Source organism: Leguminivora glycinivorella, chromosome 4 (genome assembly GCF_023078275.1).
Source record: "Leguminivora glycinivorella isolate SPB_JAAS2020 chromosome 4, LegGlyc_1.1, whole genome shotgun sequence".
NCBI classification, from domain to species: domain Eukaryota; kingdom Metazoa; phylum Arthropoda; class Insecta; order Lepidoptera; family Tortricidae; genus Leguminivora; species Leguminivora glycinivorella.
Window position 1 is genome coordinate 24,015,356 of NC_062974.1, and position 19,691 is coordinate 24,035,046.

Here is a 19,691-nt window from a genome sequence, read left to right on the forward strand (position 1 = left end):
CTCTACTTACCGGGAATCGAACCCAAGACTATCGTCTTCACAGGTATAGTCACCATCACTACCCACTAAGTCAGACCCATCTCACACAGGTGATCGTCGATACTCACGTCACGAAGACGGAGTACCCACGAACACAAGGTAATACGACCATTGAACCGGATGACCCTGACCGCGACTTTGCTCATTTTACTGATAATCAATGTTTTATTCAGAGACCATATTCTCAAATCCGCAACGCAGGCTTCGTCAACTGAATACAAACAAGGTCCCATCGTTTCGACCGCAAACGCCTCAAAAATATACCCACTGCCCAGCGTATCGTACTTGCGACGTTTACGGTCTTCGGCAGTAGACGCCGCATGACCAGCAAGAGCGCTAGTGCCCGGCAAATGGGAAACGGCGAAAGTGTCCACGCACGTCGCATCCCAAACCAGAGGCCTCCCCATGGACCACGGCACCAACGCCATGCCGTCGGGCCTCTTGCCATCATCTCTTGCCAGACCAACAGGTTCCAGAATGGCCGGTACTGATAATTATTTTATGTATGTTAGCCGTTGATTATTGTTATTAAGCATGTAAAAACAGTCACATAGACTTCATTAAGTACCTATAGTTTGAGTATTTTTATGAACAAGAATGCGTGTAAACTCTTGTTGACCGCCTCGGCGTTCAGGGGACTTTTCTGGACCTCTGCCATTCAAAACACCCTTCAAAGCACTAGAAATACCTACCTGCCTATAGATATGACAAGGCTTGTGTGGGAAAATTGAGAAATAAGTACACCACTTACTTTCACAACCAAAACTTTAATGACGTCACAATCACAGTTCAAGTCTCACAGTTTGCCCTGCATGAAGGGTTTGAAATGCGTGTAGAAGCTCTTGTTGACCGGCTCGGCGTTGAGGGGTGTCTTCCGAGCATCTGCCATAAGCCGCTCGTACACGCGGCCGTCGTATGCGCCAAGAGTTGATTGCAGGATCTAAAGATAAGATAGATAGATGATACGATATTATTGGTAGTATATAAACAGTGAACGCATTTAGACAGAGGAACAACTGACACGTCAGAAATTAGACCCTCTCTTGACAAGTCTTAACTCTGGTGTTCTTTGCGCTGTAGGGATATGTAAACATTGTTAAAACAAATGTATGGGGGGTGGCAGCCCGCTTTGCCTACCGCGAACAAGGAATTTCGCAAACTGCGGGAATCTTTCTCATTTACTCAATTAAAGGAATAAGAAGAGGGGCAGATAAAGGTGTTTTCTTATTTAATTTTTTAAAATCCTGCACCAAACTAAGCTTTCTGTTTAGCCCAATGGTTGACTGGTAGAGAATGCCTCAAGGCGTTAAGTCCGCCATTTGTACTCTTTTTTTGTAAATTTGTGCAATAAAGTTTAAATAAATAAATAAATAAATAAATAAGGCAAAATGTCTACCTACAATTTGCGAATTTTCACACTCTGTTCCGTGGTCCTCGGATTAGCGTAGTGTCTACGGCTTTCGATTTAAAATTCTCGGAAAAGACGGCAACTGAGTATTGGATCTTCTGCAATAGGAGAAGATCCAATCGAATAATAGAACAACAATAATCTACATTGATGATTGAAGTTGATAATATCCATGGATACTGGACAGAGAATATCCATTGAAGTATTTGCGAAAACTTAGTTGATTAATTTTTGAATATTTACCCGACTTAAACTGCTAACACGAGTAGCAGCGACAGTGTAAAATATATTGCGGTGTGGTTCTGATGATGGCTCCATTTTGTGCTAATATATTTTTTCCAAATGGAAATATGCGTAAACTTATTTGCAACTGCTTCTAATAAAAGTATAGGAAATGCATTTATTTCACGAATATTATACTTAATATCTAGTGAAATAAGTTCATGTGTAAATTTTGCTGTAGAAAATTTCAAAATTAACTGGAATTCATAAAAATCCCGAGATTGTATCAAACAGAAACTGTCATGAATACTTGAAATGTTTTTTGTAACTGAGTTTTTTTTTTATTAATGTCATCTCAAAGAGAATGTGAATCAACCTCAGTCACCCTACAATTGACATTTGGGTCATTTGACATGACAATATTTTTGTTATGCTACATGGTGAAAGTGGTGAACGTGGTGTTTCAAAAACACTATAAAGATACACTTAACTGCGTAGTTTGGACTCGATAATGTGATATTGATATCCAAGATCCTTAATGCTGATATCTAATCAAAATGCGGATTCGCTCGAGTAAGTATTACGTAGTATTTACAATATATTATTAGTAGGTTACTGTTACGAAACCGTTCAAAAACCACCCTGGTTTTTGATCCTGTCTTCGTTAGGTTAAGATATTCATTTTTGTAATTAAAAATCAATTTTCAATTTTATAAATTTAATAATAATAATTCATTTTAATTCTAATTCATTATCATGCAACTTTTGACATTTCAATTTGTATATTCTTTCATTAAAATATTCAATATTGTATTCAAGTTGACATTACGCATTGCAAATCATCAGTTTTAATTTATTCAATTTTTATTTAATGTTCATTTATAATTCTATTATTCATTAATACTACTTGCATATTTTTTAACTAAAATATTCATTGGAGTGTATAAAATCATACTTGAAATCACTATTTACAATTGGCAATATTCACATTCAAATCTGACAGCTTTTAGAGCTTTTTAAAAACTTACTGTTACTGTTCGTTATTCCGCCTCCAACGACATTCACTGTACCACTTTCTTTGTTCTTTCTCATAATTCGGAGTAAACCAGCTTTAAACTACAGTCCGCTTATCATTTACCACCATCAAGAACACCTGAGCCCAGCGAAGATTTTTCTATGGTCCATTCGAGCCTTCGGAATTGCGAGAGGGCAAGATTGTGGCACCGAGTCGAGCTCCACATATTCAACGGACGTTCTTCAGCGAAGCCGTGGGTCATCCAGGTTGGCGTAGGGCACATCCAGCTACGTGCCAGTTCCGGAGCTGACACTCATCGCGTCCCATCAGTCAGGAGCGACGAGTGAATTCACGAACAGCATTCACCGGACGCACGGAGCAATTCCCACTACAGTGGGAATTCACCGTAACCGTCAGTCAGTTACGGAATCCAGCCCATCCAGCACCAACCAGACCAATCCAGGAGCAATTCAGTGGAGAGCAACGGCAGCCAGATTCAATCATCCATATTCAGATCCAATAGTGAGATCGTTCCTTGTCCTTCTATTCAATTCACATTCCTTTGTTTTTTTTTGCAACTGTTCCATCCATCCATTCATACATTTCAATTATATTCATATTAACAGTTATTCCATCAAATTCACATAATAGTAAATTCATTGTTTTCATTGCCATAATTTGGTCAGTAGGTACACAGTAGATATTCACACTTATTCACATAATATTCATTTTCGTAACAGTTACTACTTTGAATAAAACCCATTAATTTAAATCCTGGGACCTGTCAAGAGAGATGACGGCACGTGGAGGATAAGGAGGAATGCCGAAATAGAGGAGTTGGTGGGCGAAGTGAATATCATCGGCGTAACTAAATCCCAAAGACTTCGCTGGTTCGGCCACCTACTAAGAATGGGAGAGGATCGGGCTACAAAGAGGGCGTATCTGGGAAGACTAACTGGTGGCCGTGGCATACCGCTGGGAAGACAGTGTGACGGCGGAACGGTGTCAGCTTCAAGCCGATAATTGGCAGGAAGCTGCGCAGGATCCGGATAAGTGGTGTACTCTCGTTACGGAGGTCCAGATTCTCTTTGCCTTAGTTTTAGTTAGTTAAATTTAGGATTTATAAGAAGTTACCTCATCCCTGATATCAAAGGCGTCGACAAGTCCAACGGCATTCGGTCTGATGAGGGCTAGTAACTCTTCATACCGTTCTTGCAGGCTTACGATGTCGTTTTCGCTGATGCCGCAATACTGCAAGAGAATTAATGCAAGTTGATCAAATGATGTAACTGCAAGAAGAAAGTTTTATCAAAGGTATGTTACAATTGCCCTTTGTAAACGCAAATTACTTGTACTTGTTGGTACTCAGTCAATATTTACGGTAATAGCAGAGGTTTTTCTCACCACTGCAGCTGACCCTGTGAGCCATCTTCAGGCATTTTGTCTCACTCCTGAAGGTTCACAAGTTCTTTCTAAATAACCAGTAAGTAAGTAATTTAGCAAAAGAAACCATCAGCAACGCTGTGAATGATGCTCCTTTTGTGTCAGTTGGTCCATTTTACAGATAAACACCTCCCCAAATCCAAAGTCCAGTAAGCAATACAGACAGAAGCTAGCTGATAGGTACATGACTAACATGACGGTCCTGACGTTTGCCGATGACGCTAATGTCAGCCGTCATATTAACTTCTGTCATGTGCACTTACTCCAGACACTATGAGGTCTATGAGGCAACTGGTCAGTGACAACTTACCCTCAACATGTTTCCAGTCCTCTCCAAACCCCAGTAAGTGATGTAGAGAAGCCAGCTGATACATGGCGGTCCTAACGTTTGCCGACGACGATGCTGCGGTCAGGCGTTGTGTTTCACGTCTGTTTGTCCACTTGGTCAGTGAAAACTTACCCTCAACAAGTCTCCAGTCCTCTCTAAAGCCCAGTAAGTGATATAGAGAGAAGCCAGCTGATACATGACGGTCCTGACGTTTGCCGACGACGCTGCTGTCAGCCGTTGTGTTTCACTCCAGTAGGTGCTGCAGATGACGGCACGGCAGTGAGCCTGGTTCAAAACAATTACAGTCAAGGTCAATTTATTGTGATTGGATTGATCTCTAAGATGTGAAGAAAATAATTCCAAAATAGATCAGTAGTGTGAGTTTGGTATCAATTATGAATAGGCTTCGTTTTATCCTGGATATCATCTTGAATTAACTCACAGGTATTTGAATTCTTGCCGATAACATAGCACCACCGCTTACTTCGTTTACCCCTCTTGCTAGAGCCTGGCAAAGCAAAGCTGGTTCTGCAGCCAACATATTCAGGCCTTCCTTTGACAGGCCCAGACCACCCCAGTCAGCTATCTTGGAGCTTATCGACGACGTCTGTTATATGATAATGTTATGTATGTGATTTAAATACCTCGGCTGTAGTCACTAACTGGACCGTCGAGAGCTGCCAAGCGTCTTCGTAGCTCATCCCACTCTTCACTCTTCTTCGAATGCTCGTCACAGCCGCAGATATCTTGCTGTGGAACGAAACGAATTGTAATTTGTTAAGTAAAGATTACCTTGAACGACTATCACCTGTCCACCCAACTATTAACTACATTGTTAGAGTTATAAAAATTGAACATGGTTATTATGACTATATTTTTAACAGTCTAGAAAATTTACGATCATTTCTACCAAACCTTGAACTTATGCCGCGCTAAGCATAGACAAATTGTCATAAGTTTATATTTCTGACAAAACCTCAATGTCCTTAGGTCCTTACCCTTTAGCAAGTCGTTGGAACGATGATACAATGCCTTCTAATGAAGGATCCCAGTTATTCACTGAAGCCGTTTGAGATAAGTACGAGACGGTGGGTGATACAGAGTTCCCTGCCTTTGTCTGCTCAAAGGCCTTTACTAAAAACCTGCAAAGGACAAGAACTGTAAAGAACAAAAACAATTCAATTTTTTCAAGGATGGTGAAGAATTGATGATATATCATTTTGAAAACTGGGGGATATTTCGATACACCGGTTTTCGTAAAACATTTGTGATCATCAGATGACATGCCAAGAAGACGACTGATTAATTTAAAGACACAGTTATTGTGCATTCTCTCTCATTTTCCTACTTTACTACTTACTATGTCTAACTACTACTAGCATTTGAAGTAGCATACTCGTACCTTGCACACTGCAGCATCAAGATAGTATAGTCTCCCTCATTGGTCCGGATACCCGCCACATAGCCGTACAGAGTTGGCAGACGAGAGGACAGCATGTATCCGTGACCACCACATGCAAAGCGACATTGCTCTATGAGGGTCAGGGAGTCTGATGTGCTGAGGGCTTTCAGGCAGCTGGATAAAGCATGGAGCTGGAAGCGAAACACATTAAGGAAATAGAAGAAGGGGGAAAAACAGAAGTAGAAAATCGGCAAGAAAGTCAAGGCTGTTGACATATTTTTGAAGAGTGTAAGTAGGTTAAGTAGCGGCCGAGAAAGAATTCATTACCAGAAGCTCTCAACTAATTGGGCTGATGATCTGGTTAAGATCAGAAACGTTGAATGAAGAATAAGCGCAACGACAGGTTGTAATGATGGTTCGAAAAGGCCATAAGGTGGTTGTAGGTATGTTTAGTTTAGTTTAGTTTATTTTTTACATAATGGTAAATTACAGTATAAATTATTCTACGTTAACCTGTATGAATTTACATTATGATCGTCAATTATAATAATTTGGCATGCAAAGATAAAATAATATAACGTCAACCATACTCAAAAACAATAGAAATTAAATAATAATAAATTAACAATTTGTAAATGCGGTATTCAAAAACACCGTCATTAAAAACTAAATAAATAATAAAGCATAAGTCAAATTAAAATTTTAATAGTTAGGTATCTCATAATGATCGTCATATTAAATTGAAATTAAGAGCAATTGGTGATAATAATAGTTCAAAAACAATTATTACAATTTTAATTCCATATATTCATCTACCGAATATATTGGATTTTTCAATAAAAAGTTCCTCAGTTGAAGTTCAAATGCTTCGTCAGAGATTTCAGTTCTTAATTTGGCGGGTAGGCGTTCGTAATAGGTAGCAGTAAACGTTTTCGTATATACCTACATATCACTTGCTATTTGAAACGCCTAAAGATTTTGGAACAAGCTTTGATACTCGTATTAATACGCTTGTTAAAACTACAAACCTCTGGCAAATTATCCACATTTCCCTCTATCATGTCGGCCTGCACGGCAGCAAAGGTAGTCCACAACCAAGCACTAGTGAGTTGCAGTGCATGTGCTGTGGCTATGCCAATGAACAACTTATGCTGCTGCGTTATGTAGTCTAGGATCTGAGGTTCCGGAGCACTGGAGATGTTTGGAAAAGTTACGAATGTTATATTGTTAGCAGTTCAGAAAATTATTTAGAAATATCGGGACTCTGGTAAGGTCTGGAAAGGGCCTTCTGAAAGAAACTCAAAGAACACCATATTTAGATGGCACAGACAGTTCTGAAAGGTGTAACGGGACTGAGTTGATCACGCTCGCATTCGCAATGTGTCTCCTACAACACAACTTCGCATTCGCTCTGATAAAGAAGTGCAAGGCTGAAAAATAGTCCTCAGTTCATATACTTACAGTTTCTTTTGATAGCATTGGTTATTTGGATTATATGAGGAAAAAATCAAGCACATCTACTAAGAAGTAAATCATCCATCTTCAGAGACAACGGAAATCACTCTTAAAAATAGCAAAACATTCAGACAATACGTGTTGATGATAAAAGAAATATGTAAAATTGCACCTACTCCGGGTTGGGCTGACATTGCCTCCTCACAGCGGAGTAGCGTACGGCTATAGTGACAGCCTTGGCCAGGTTGAACGCTGCGTCGTTGACCAGGATCACACGGATGAACACCATCGTTCCGTACGTCATCTTCTTGTGGGACTTCTTCACGTATGTTCCATCCTGGAATAGTTTCAATAGAAATTATAGCCATATGCGGCGTTCCATAATGCCATAATGTGTAGTATTTTCAATAAATGTGGAAGGAAATAACGGGAGAGGAAAACCGAGGAAGAGATGGATGGACCCCCTAACACCGGTACCAGCATAAGGATCTCCCTACCCCGGAATTGAACTACTTATCAGGAGTTCCATGGCACTCGCCTGTGGTGTACCATCAGCTGTACTTATGATGAAACCCAATAAACATACCATCTAAAATTCTAAATCCTCACCTTCAAGACCTGTGCATTCTTCATCAACATATTCTCCCTAGGTATCCTGACGTGGTCAAATCCTAGGAATCCATTGTCAGCATTGATATACCCCATCCTTGGCCCGATCTCTCCCACACTGATACCAGGTAGAGGCATATGGGTCTCCCTGTCCCGAATCTGGACTATGAAGGGGTGGGTTCCGTGGCACTCGCCCTTGGTGTACAGCTGGGCTATGACGACGGCGTGGTTGGCTGTTTTTCCCACTGGAAATTGTGATTTAATTGTGAGTTAGTGGGCATCGGGAGAAAATCTGCATATACTATCAGAAAGTTTAAAATCAAACACAGTTTTTAGTTTTATTACGTGGAAGACGTTTGATTTGCAGGAATACAACGATGTTAAAAGAGATCAATAAGGGCTGTTACTATTGAAATTGCGGAAACTTACGTCCGCCCGGCCACCACTTGTGAGCAGAGAGCGTGGGCGTATGCAACACGAACTCCTCCGTCTCAGGATTATAGGTTGCCGTCGTCTCTAGCCCTCGGATGAAGGTGCCGTGGCCCAACTCAGTCTGCAATAGGTAGTAATTATTTTTCAATTGAGGACGCAATTTTGTGCAGAAAAATGTCGAGTATCCAACCCACAAAAATTGTTTAAAATTAACAAGTAGGCATGCTGCATGCGGGTGGCGCAGCGCAGGACAGGTCTTTGTGGCAATCTTTGGGGGAGGCCTATGTCCAGCAGTGGACATCTTTCGGCTGATACATTTTTGCTAATAAATATTGATTGATTGATTGATATGATGATGATGATGATGATGATGAACAAGTAGGCATAATGATGATCTCTCCAGGAGCCAAGTTGATGTCATCATAAGTAGGCGATGCAAAAATTTATTAATTCGCTGGAATTAGCGCATGCAACCTAGCATGGAGGCTTCTAATGGAACTGCTGGCCCAGACCACGAAACAGTTATAATATACTGTTTAAAGATCCTTTTATTTTTAGGTTCTACTTGCCTGAGCATACGTGCCAACGATCTGCATATCCAAAGCGCTCGGCAGCCACTCTGCCATCTGATCCGGCGTGCCCTGGCCCAGGATGGTTGTCACGAACATCCCCAAGTGAACAGCGAATGGGGACTGCTCGTTTAGGTAGGCGTCTGCTGTCCTCCGGAGAAAAGATGTCCTGTAAATTGTCAGTCAAGATTCACAATGCGTTTTGCCACAGGTTGGCAAATATAGTAAGTTCGAGTTGATTTCGTACGCAAACAAAACCTAGTTGTCAGTTTTAAGCCGAAACCGCCGAATCGAAGGAAACCGCTTGTTAAAAAATTCACTATTGTCGTTTTTGCCACAGACCTATTATTTCGCTAACGCTTAAAGACTGCTGAAGTGTACAAAAGAGAAGCTGTCACTTAAAATGAACATCCCATGAGTGCAAAAGAGGCAGACGGCAAATGAAAAAAAACGTGACAATTTTTGAGCTCTACAGCGGGCGCTCAATTTAAGTTTCCAATTTTGGTCTCACTTTCGACATTTAACAGGTTTTCTCTGTCCTCCTACTTTTATGGTTTTTGCAGACTTACCCAATAGTTACAATATCTACATCGCCTGCCGCGAGGAAGTTCTTGAACAAGACTGCGTATAGGCAGGACTTCTCGATCGCTCTCTCGTATCGTTCCTTTAAGCTTAGGCATTCATCTGGAGGGCCTTTATTTACCACTTCTAGATGTTCTTCCTTAAATGCAATGCTTTCTGTAAGAACAATGTTAGATAATGAAAAATGAAAAATTATTTATTTGAAAAATATATACTTAGTACAATATGGTGTTATTGAAAAGTATTTGTGTACAAAGACATATTTTGCTGATTAAGCATGCAAATGTTTTCTAATGTGTAGCTAACAATAATACTTCAGCATTCATTGTTAATAATGTTAATAACACTAAATCATTGTTTGGTCCAAATCGTAAATGAGAGGAGGAGGAGGAGGAGTTATTCAAAGGACCGTTTAGGTAACACCAACAACACTGTAATTACACAAATCTTCTGGTGACCCTTCTGGTATACCTAAGTAGATATTTTTCAAACGTCAATTTTAAAAGTAAAGTAAGTACCTACCTATATGTCTTCTCTCCTCAGTCCTTTCTCTTCCTCCGTCTATAACATAAGTAAGCTCTTCTATATTGAAATTACACTTTTTTCTTTCTCTAACCAAATCTTCATTCACTGCCACATCTGGAGCCATTTTTGCATAGAATACAATACAAGACTAACTAATGCAGTTCCAACTATGAACGAACTCGCGATACTTATATTTATATTTTTTGATATGTTTAAACACTGTTTTCAATACTAATGCCGGTGACGGAATGTGTCTTAATGTAAATTTAGTTGAATTAACTTGGTAATTAACATGCATGACTATTGTTTCGATTAGGGTGCGTGAGGTCAGTATTCAGGGCTTTTTGGTTACCTAGTTTATTTTCAATTAATTCGTTTATAACTTACAAATTATAGTTTAATGAATATCATCTCTAAATATATCCTAATCCTAGCCCCGGTGAATTAATACCTTGTAGGTATTACTTTCCCTCACTAGCTCGGAAACACGTGTTTTGTCCTTTAATACCAGCGGGTAAAAACGCATTTTATCCACTAGTGGGTAAAGTAATTTGACCTTGAATAAAGTCAAATTAATTGCTTTTCCCCTCACTAGCTCGGAAACACGTGTTTTATCCTTTAATACCAGCGGGTAAAACCGCATTTTATCCACTAGTGGGTAAAGTAATATGACCTTGAATAAAATCAAAATAACTGCTTTAAAATTGATAAAAGTAGGTGAATCTAGTAATAAAGATGATTTACCACCAGTGGAAGTACTGGAAGCAGTGATAAACGCATTTTTTGCGTTGAAGTTTCCTCGCTGTAGTGAGGGGAAAAGTTTTGTGTTACACTCGGGTGCAAACGTATTTTACTTCTCGTGTGTTAAAAAACTCACAAGTTCAGGATTCTATTCTCGAACCACTCGCTTCGCTCGTGGTTCAACTATAGAATCCTTTCACTTGCTCGTTTTTCAATTCCACACTCGGCGTACAACTTTGCCCCCTTGTATAACAAATAACTATTACACGTTCCAAAATGCTGGGGTTTCCGGAGAGCATGACTTAGACATAATATTCAGTGTTAGACTTTGGACGTTATAGGAAAGGTCCAAAGGTCAGACGAGGTAAAAGAGACTCGAGCAAAAGATTCTCTTGTAAGGAATCCTTAGGTAATTGTTTGGCAGTGGACTGGACGCAAGCGGTGAGCGATAAACCAAGGTCATTCACTCATTCATATGTAAAGCACTCGATCAAATGCCTTGATTTGCCGCTCACCGCTCGCCTCTTGCATCCAACCCGCTGACTTACTCTTGTTTCCACACATTGTCATTGTCATTTTATTTATTTATTTAATCAAAAGGTAACACAGCATTACAGTTTACAGCAAGGCACTGTGAAACTACAAAATACAAAATAACTTACAAAAAAAATACAAAAGACATACAAAAAATAAACAAATTAAACATTACATTTGGGCGACGACGTAACAGCGTGGCATCACAGTTTCCCCTCTATGAAGCCATGCTATTGCATCCATGTAGATGTAGATTGGTTCGGCCCTACGGGTACAAGGAATATTTTGTGCCAATGAAGGAAAGCAACAGTGTGTCATTTTAAATATCTTTATTTCCAAAACAATTAGGTAACAAACGTATATAAAATATTCCTTACTATAATATGTTCAGTCTCAGATTTAAGCTCGGTTGCCCCTGTGTATTCCCGTTAAGGCATTTAGCAAAATTGTACTGCATGGGAAGCGTCACTGAGTGCTAGGGCCGGTTGTATCGACACATTTTGACGCCCCGTTCATGTTTAATAAGGGTTCCGTTTTTCCTTTTTGAGGTACGGAACCCTAAAAATGGCGCTAACGAACGTTAAGTACATATTTGCGTTGCACTATGCCATCCCTCAGTAAAAAGCTTATGAAGAACTTGTACAGTGCTAGACCACCGGTTAACAGACCGTAAGAGAATATCGTTGAACCAAAATGGCGGCAAATGTTTTGAACTTGTCCGTATTTCACAAGTTTATGCAAAAAATTGTGCGATGATTAATGTTAGTTTCATTGAATGACCTTGATCAGCCTGATGTGAGTAGATAAGTCCTTAGGTATCACAGTTTCCCCTGCATGAAAGGTTTGAGGTGCGTGTGGAAGCTCTGATTGACTGGTTCTGCATTGAGCGGGCTACGCAGAGCCTCGTCCATTAGGCGCTCGTACACACGCCCGTCGTACGCGCCTAGCGTTGACTGCAGGATCTGCAAGGAACGGTTTAAGTTTATAAACAGAATCTTCAATCTCACTGTCCAAGGCCCTAGGTCACGCGGCCCCGGTAGGCCTAAAAAGCCCTGGCTGGACGTCGTGACAGCGAACATGCGAGAGAACAATCTCACACCTAAGGATGCCAAACCGGGCGAAGTGGAGAAGACTGAGCAGGAAAGCAGACTCTGGCGCTAGGCCGGGAAAACGCTAGGTCGAATAAGAAGAAGAATAGAATAGAATCTTTATTGCTCTAATGTTTACAAATAAATACATTGAAATGTACGTCCAAAGCCTTAAGTGGTCCAGCTCTTCAGGAGCATCGACTATTTAAAACGTGGACGTGGGGTGTTCAGTTCAATTTCGCGCAATATACCTCTAGAGAGATTCTCCGATGTCTGCGGATAGCCGACTTTCCAACTTCGATAGCTCGTACTTGTCCAGTTGTGTTGTTGACCTATAACTGTTCCTATCGACTGGGAAATGGAGGCTGAAGACCTGCGATCACTGGAGGAAGACCCTGGGTGAAGGAGTTGCACACGACCAAGCATGGTTTGACCTTCTTCACTCTAGGTGATAATTAAGATACCAGCTAACCAACCTTTGTCACTGGACACGGCCACATTCTCCTGCCAGATTTGCGGTCGCGGGTGCCGCTCTCGCATTGGGCACACTAGCCATTTGCGGAAGTGCCGCAATCCAATGGACGCTGCTTAACCCATCATATTATTGATGTTAGAGACCATTGATGATATCTCTTCTATAAAGCCAGAGATGCAAAAGGCATTTAACAGGCCAAATCTGCCTATCTCCAGCGATCTTTTGATTGGATCTTAGCCAGTACCTAGCTATAAATAACCATCGCACCTCCGCAGGGTTTTCCTAGTTTGCACAACACAATGCTGTGAACGGTGTACTCACGCCATCTATGATGTCGAAGGCGTCAACCAGGCCCACGGCGTTGGGTCGTATCTTGGCCAAGAGCTCCTCGTACCAATATTGTAGCTCGTCCACGTCGTGAGATGATATACTTGTATACTGAAACAGACACATATATGTTAAAATGTATTATGTTAAAATTGAAAAATGCACAGCACAGCTTTCTAGTGTACAACAGAGTCAAGTATTAGTCCGCAGTATGAGCCGCGCTATCGACGCGTAAAGGCGGGGTCGCTACTCATGAAAAAGATCCTCGGAAATGGATCGAAACGTGTCGAACGTTACATCGAATTAATATAAAAATTTTACCTTCCAATAAAATTTGTATTATTTTGCCTGGTATATCCGAGGTCTTTATAGAGAGTACGTCGTAGACGTCGCATCGGACCGATAGATGGCGCCATCGTTCGTTGTAAGTCGCTCCGGCGTCTCACCGCCGCGATGTTGGTAGTCCCGTTTTTCCCCACCTGCAACACAAGGCCCCCCGCGCCCCGACTCGCCACCAGCCACCCTCATTGTTGAGGAGAAGTGCCGACGGTATATTAAGCCTACCAGGAAGGCATCACTCAGACCTCGGATATACCAGGCAAAATAATACAAATTTTATTGGAAGGTAAAATTTTTATATTATTTGTGCCGTTTGTATATCCGAGGTCTTTATAGAGACCTGTTTATTATCTCCTGGTGGCGAGTCAGCTGGCGCGCAAGCCTTTGGTAGCCCTATTGGCATAGCATAGAAGAATAAGTGAATCAGTTGAACCGATTTGACAGATGTATCAGTCGAAATAGCCTTCGATCCGGGAATATCTCGGTGCCAGAAACGCATAAAGAGATTTTCGTGATGACGTTTAGCTTTAGTCAGCGAATAGTTAGAGAAATGACATTATTATACATCGCAGATCAAAACCAAAAAAAAGATGTAGGCGAGGCTGACTTGAACAAGATACAAAAACCTTAGATACACTATTATTATTAACAGACACGTTATTTTATCAGGTTATAAACCCAATTTCAGACACAAAGTGTGGAAATTAACTGTAAAAGTAGTGTAACTATCTGTACTGTAGCAGGGTAACGTAATTGATACTGCTTTTGTCAACCCTTCGTAAAAATTATCTAAATCAATATTAGCTTTGATATGACTATTTAAAGTCCAACGTCTTACGTCCATATCAAACACAGAAAAAGGTCATCACTCACGCGCCCAAGGGCTATTTGTTACAATACTGGTATTTTCGATCAGACTATTTCGCGTCAAGCGAGCGCGGTTGCAAGCGAGACTCCTGAACTCTGAACTCTTTTTAGTGAGGGCATTTGAGGATACCGATCGCTCGGTAAAACTAGCCTAGAAGATGAAAAGTACGAGCGCTGTCGATTGCTACTACACTGAACGGAGGTATCAGTCGATTTCTTTAAGTCAGTCATTGACTCTTAGGGTAATCCATTACCTAATCCAAAACCCGATGCGACGGATTTCTACTTCGTGCAATGAAGGTCGACAGAGTAGACTGAGAGGTGGAGACGTCCGTGTCGCATCGCTGGTGGTTGCTGAACACGTCGTGGTAGCAGGTCAAGGGGTGAATTTAACACCGCCACACATGCGCGCTTTAAGAGCGTAGGCGGAGCGCAATAATGGCGGTGCACCGCACTAACGCTGGCGTTGCGCCCAGTGGGCGCTAGCGGGAACGAACGAGCGCTGATAGCGAGCGCAACGCGCGCGGGACGCGAGCGGAATGCACGCGCATTCAGCGCGCTGATAGCGTAGCGTTAGCGAAGCGGAATGCGCTTTATGTGTGGCGGAGGCTTAATACGAACCGTTGTACGGCGTAATGCAGGGCTCTCGCAGACGAAGAGGTACGATGACGGGCGAAGCAGAAGAAGGCGAAGTCACCGAAGGTCACTTACTTGGCTCCCAGGGGGTGCATACTGACCTTGTACGACAGTCTGTTGGAGTCAGCAGTTACTGTCGTAGTTACTCGTAACAGAAGAGATGTAGTCCTGCCATCGTACAGCATAACATAACATACAACTGAACTGTGCATAGCATATAGTGCTATGCGAACCTTAATCCGACTGCATGTCACTTCAGTCGCCAGCGCCACCGCCTGTTGAAGATTATTCTCCATCGGAAGAGCTTTACTTCGTACAATGTTCCGATTATTGAAGTTCTTATCGGGCTGCAGATGCAAGCAAAACAGGGGCGATTGGCCTACAGCTATCGGCAGCTGTACGAGGTAATGCTGGAAACTACAGCGGTGCAACCTTCCTCTGTAGACCACGAAAGTTGTGAAATTTATGAAATCAGGTTCTACGATCGAATCAAGCACTATATTAATTGAGTATAGTCGAGCCAGATGATAACTACTGAAGTACTCCTGAGTTCCTGGCCCCTTTCGCTTTGAGCTGGAATCTGAAGTTCACTAAGGCGAAGCAGGTTTATTTTTCCCAATTTGTTTATTAGAGGCTCGGCGAATAAGTTAATCTCTCGAATGGACAGGGGGCGCCACAAGCCTCCGGGAAATCATCGTGTACTTGGAACCCCGCGGCCAGATTGCCGATCGGTTTTGGTGTCCGCCCGGTAAACAGACGCACGCTCAGGATGCAGGACGCTGGCTCGAATTCAGATCTGGACATTCTGAAAGGGATTTTTTTTTTTTTATTCCGCAAACCTTTACGATGTCTTTGACCTACACAATGAGCGATGTACAGGAATCACAGGGTCTTCTTGCGAGGCGCCTCTCCGATTAGATAGCTCGCGAACATCGTCAGGACACCCTCGCAGCAGTGCGGCTCCTCGTCCGGTTATTGACGTCTTACCTCGTTCAACTATGGGTGTCCAAACCACGTTAGGACGTAGCATCTTTAGAATTTATCTGTTCTCACTTCGGCGACGGAGGAGTCCTTGGTCAAAATAGAGTGTAAATACAGTCGTACTTCACGGGAACTGGAAAGAGAAGAGTGGATACCATAGTGTACGGGATGTCAGCTGATAGCGGCGCCCGGCGTCACATTGGAGGGTAGTATCAGCCTGGTCAGCAACAGAGTCTGCAACGATACCGTAGCAGACGGAGCCTGGATAGTCGTGGTCGTGGCACCATTGTAGGGGAAGACAGTGTTCGCGGTGAGCGTGACATCTTAGGCGCGACGGGCGTTATCAGCGTGGCGGCTAGCAGCACCAAGGGCCCACATCAGCAATCTTACCAGCTTGTCACTGCAGTAGACGCTGTTATGTTCGGCGGTGAGATTGAGACGGCCGTCGTCAGCTCGAAAGGCGTCTCGATGCCCTGTCGCGTCACGCAGTATCGTGCTCGGTGGCCTTCTCGAGGTGGCCGCCGTCAGCGCGGGAGGCACCGGCGCCAGCGTGGCAGTCAGCTACATCGGTGAACAGCATCAACAGAGTTCGCGGCGTCGTCACGGCAAACGCGGCAGGAAAATTCGCGACGCCTTCGCGGTAGCCACAGTATTGCGCTCGGTGGCGCGATGAAGGTCGCCACGTCTACAATCTTACCTCGTGCGATCGAGGCGACATCAAGGCGCCAGCATGAGCGTGTCGGCCGATGACACCGGTGGAAAACTTCAAGTAGCTTGCGGCGTTGTCACGGCAGACGCAGCAGAAGGATTGCGACGCCTGTGCAGCGGTTAGCAGTATTACGCTCCGCATCACCACTGAGGCGCCAGCATAAGCGTGGCGGCCAGCAATACTGGTGGACAGCTTCGGCAGGGTCGCGTCTCGCGTCGTTGTCACGGCATATGAACGCTCTACATCACCATCGAGGCGCCAGCATAAGCGTGGCGGCCAGCGATACTGGTGGACAGCTTCAGCAGGATCGCGGCGTTGTCACGGCAGATGAGCTCGCTGCATCACCATCGAGGCGCCAGCATAAGCGTGGCGGCCAGCGATATTGGTGGACAGCTTCAGCAGGCTCGCGGCGTTGTCAAGGCAGACGCACGCTCTGCATCACCATCGAGGCGCCAGCATAAGCGTGGCGGCCAGCGATACTGGTGGACAGCTTCAGCAGGATCGCGGCGTTGTCACGGCAGACGAACGCTCTGCATCGTCACCATCGAGGCGCCAGCATAAGCGTGGCGGCCAGCGATACTGGTGGACAGCTTCAGCAGGATCGCGGCGTGGTCACGGCAGACGAACGCTCTGCATCACCATCGAGGCGCCAACATAAGCGTGGCGGCCAGCGATACTGGTGGACAGCTTCAGCAGGCTCGCGGCGTTGTGGCGGGGGCAGAAGGTGGCCGCGCTGGTAGCCTGCGTATTGACGACTGATCACTAACGGCACGGCGCTCGCGTCGGGGCAGCAGCAGACATACTTACAGCGTCGCACGCGACGCCCATGCGGCGGCCACAACGTTGTTCGGCGGCACCGCAGAGATGGCCATCGTTAACGAGGAGGCAACTTCTACGCAACCTCGGCGGCGCCGACGCGGCGGACAACACTGCCGCGGTCAGCGGCGCCATCGCAGCGCTACAGTAAGTTTCGGCGCCGACACGTGGCTTGGGGCCTCCGCACCGAATCGGAAATTCTTTCTAAAATAATATGAATCTGCTCACCCATTCGTCGGAGAAATTCAAACCTCCTTGGAGCGCGGTATTCCTCCACCGCGCTCGCCGCCGCCGCCGCCGCCGCAGCCCGCAGGTCGCGCAGCCCGCGGTCGCGAAGCACGTGGTCCCCGGAGCACGTGGTCCCCGGCGGAGCAACTTACCTACGTTACCGCTTATATTCTCGCGCGAAACTTTTAATACGCGGATAACACTTCCTACTTTAGTCTCGGAAATGCGAATAGTTTAAAAAGAAAACTGATTAACGGTAACGATTTTTGCAGCATGGAACTTTCTTACAAAAAAGTGGGTAGAATCATAAAGCACCGCTCGTTCATTTCTATAGTGAGAACCCCGAAAGACGAATAATGATCGCTAGCGAGGCATAATATATCTCATTATTCAAGACGAACGAGCGCAAATTAAAAGGGAAGAAAGAATTGACGGATGAAATTGAAAAATTTCATAATTCCGAAACGTTATAAGCCACTTTTTAAATAAAAACACGAATAACTCTGGTTTGACCAGAAATAACAAGGAAATAGAAACTAAAAGATTAATTTCGAGACACCATGCTGTAAAAATGTTCGAACGGAATACGCGACAACCGGTCACTTCGGCGTTCGACGAAACAATGAGGGTGGCTGGTGGCGAGTCGGGGCGCGGGGGCCTTGTGTTGCAGGTGGGGAAAAACGGGACTACCAACATCGCGGCGGTGAGACGCCGGAGCGACTTACAACGAACGATGGCGCCATCTATCGGTCCGATGCGACGTCTACGACGTACTCTCTATAAAGACCTCGGATATACAAACGGCACAAATAATACGTGAGTATAACCCACTTAAAATATTTTAAAATACCGACGACCGGTCTGGCTCAGTCGGCAGTGACCCTGCCTGCTAAGCCGCGGTCCTGGGTTCGAATCCCGGTAAGGGCATTTATTTGTGTGATGAGCACAGATATTTGTTCCTGAGTCATGGATGTTTTCTGTGTATATAAGTATGTATTTATCTATTTAAGTATGTATATCGTCACTTAGCACCCATAGTACAAGCTTTGCTTAGTTTGGGGCTAAGTTGATCAGTGTAAGGTATCCCCAATATTTATTTATTTTATTTATGTTTGAGTCTCACGGGAGTTTTATAGTTAAAAAGATCGTGTTAGTTTAAATCAGTGAATTCATACCAGTAGCAGGTCATTGAGTTTCTCCAGCGCCCAATAGAGGGCGTACAGCTCGACCAGCTGTTGCAGAACTAGCCGCACCTCAGGTGGCACGCTCGCATCCAACTTCCTGACCTCGTCGTGGAATGTGGACGTTATTATCACTCGACAATGTGCCTGGAAGGAATAAGAAATAACTTAAGCCCAGGCATGTCGTGAAGATTGAAGATTCTTCTAAGAGCCCTATGTCTCTAATGAGGTATAACGTACAGGATCATATCATCATCAAGTATTAGCTTTTGCCCGCGACTTCGCTCGCGTTAAATAAGAAAATGGCGGAATACTCCATACAGACTTCCATTTGTTTTACTTTCCAGATTTACAACAGCGTTACAAGTTCTTTTCACAATTTTCTCGGTCTTCAATTTGATGGTGAGCATGTGGGAAAAATGGGCGCATATTTCTAGCTCTTAAAAGAGTCCGGTCCGTGATTTTACAATACAATACAATACAATACTCTTTATTGCACACCTTGATAAAATACAACAATAAAAAACAAGGAAGAAACACGAACAAAGGTAAACAACAGGCGGTCTTATCGCTAAAGAGCGATTTCTTCCAGACAACCTTAAGGTAGCGGAAATTGATAAATTTACATAATGTCAGTAGGTGTCAGCAAATTCGAAGAAATAAACTTATCGCACAATATAGGCAAAAAAAAAATTATACATAAACATACATATATAAAGATAAATAACTAAACTAAACTA

The 19,691-nt window shown here is 43.4% G+C and overlaps 2 protein-coding genes across 3 annotated transcripts in view; both read right to left on the reverse strand.

Moving 5' to 3' along the window:
- Positions 1–792: 792 nt before the first annotated feature.
- On the reverse strand, positions 793–10,263 carry LOC125225146 (probable peroxisomal acyl-coenzyme A oxidase 1). Its single transcript, XM_048128719.1, has 13 exons — positions 10,027–10,263; positions 9,492–9,660; positions 8,923–9,091; positions 8,351–8,474; positions 7,922–8,166; positions 7,489–7,649; positions 6,886–7,048; positions 5,858–6,048; positions 5,454–5,597; positions 5,100–5,205; positions 4,588–4,740; positions 3,819–3,935; positions 793–979 (listed from the first exon to the last, which is right to left on the reverse strand). Exons 1-13 carry the CDS (start codon positions 10,151–10,153, stop codon positions 836–838), a joined length of 2,013 nt encoding a protein of 670 aa, XP_047984676.1. The 5' UTR covers positions 10,154–10,263; the 3' UTR covers positions 793–835.
- A 1,355-nt stretch (positions 10,264–11,618) lies between these two features.
- LOC125225147 (probable peroxisomal acyl-coenzyme A oxidase 1) overlaps positions 11,619–19,691 on the reverse strand; it is a 31,823-nt gene continuing 23,750 nt past the window's right edge. For both annotated transcript variants that reach the window (XM_048128720.1, XM_048128721.1), the window contains exons 12-14: positions 18,946–19,098; positions 13,189–13,305; positions 11,619–12,266 (exon numbers count right to left, since the gene is read on the reverse strand). In XM_048128720.1, the coding sequence (XP_047984677.1) occupies positions 12,123–12,266; positions 13,189–13,305; positions 18,946–19,098 (414 nt within the window). In that variant the 3' untranslated portion in view covers positions 11,619–12,122. The remainder of the gene's footprint in view (positions 12,267–13,188; positions 13,306–18,945; positions 19,099–19,691) is intronic.

Bases quoted from the DNA above. Each gene is read 5' to 3' on its own strand.
- LOC125225146 (XM_048128719.1), bottom strand. From the start codon at position 10,153: ATGGCTCCAGATGTGGCAGTGAATGAAGATTTGGTTAGAGAAAGAAAA. The intron at 5,206-5,453 runs GTAAGGACCTAA...TTCGTTCCACAG, and splicing joins TTCCAACGACTTGCTAAAGG to CAAGATATCTGCGGCTGTGA. The intron at 4,741-5,099 runs GTATTTAAATCA...GTTTTGAACCAG, and splicing joins AGTTAGTGACTACAGCCGAG to GCTCACTGCCGTGCCGTCAT.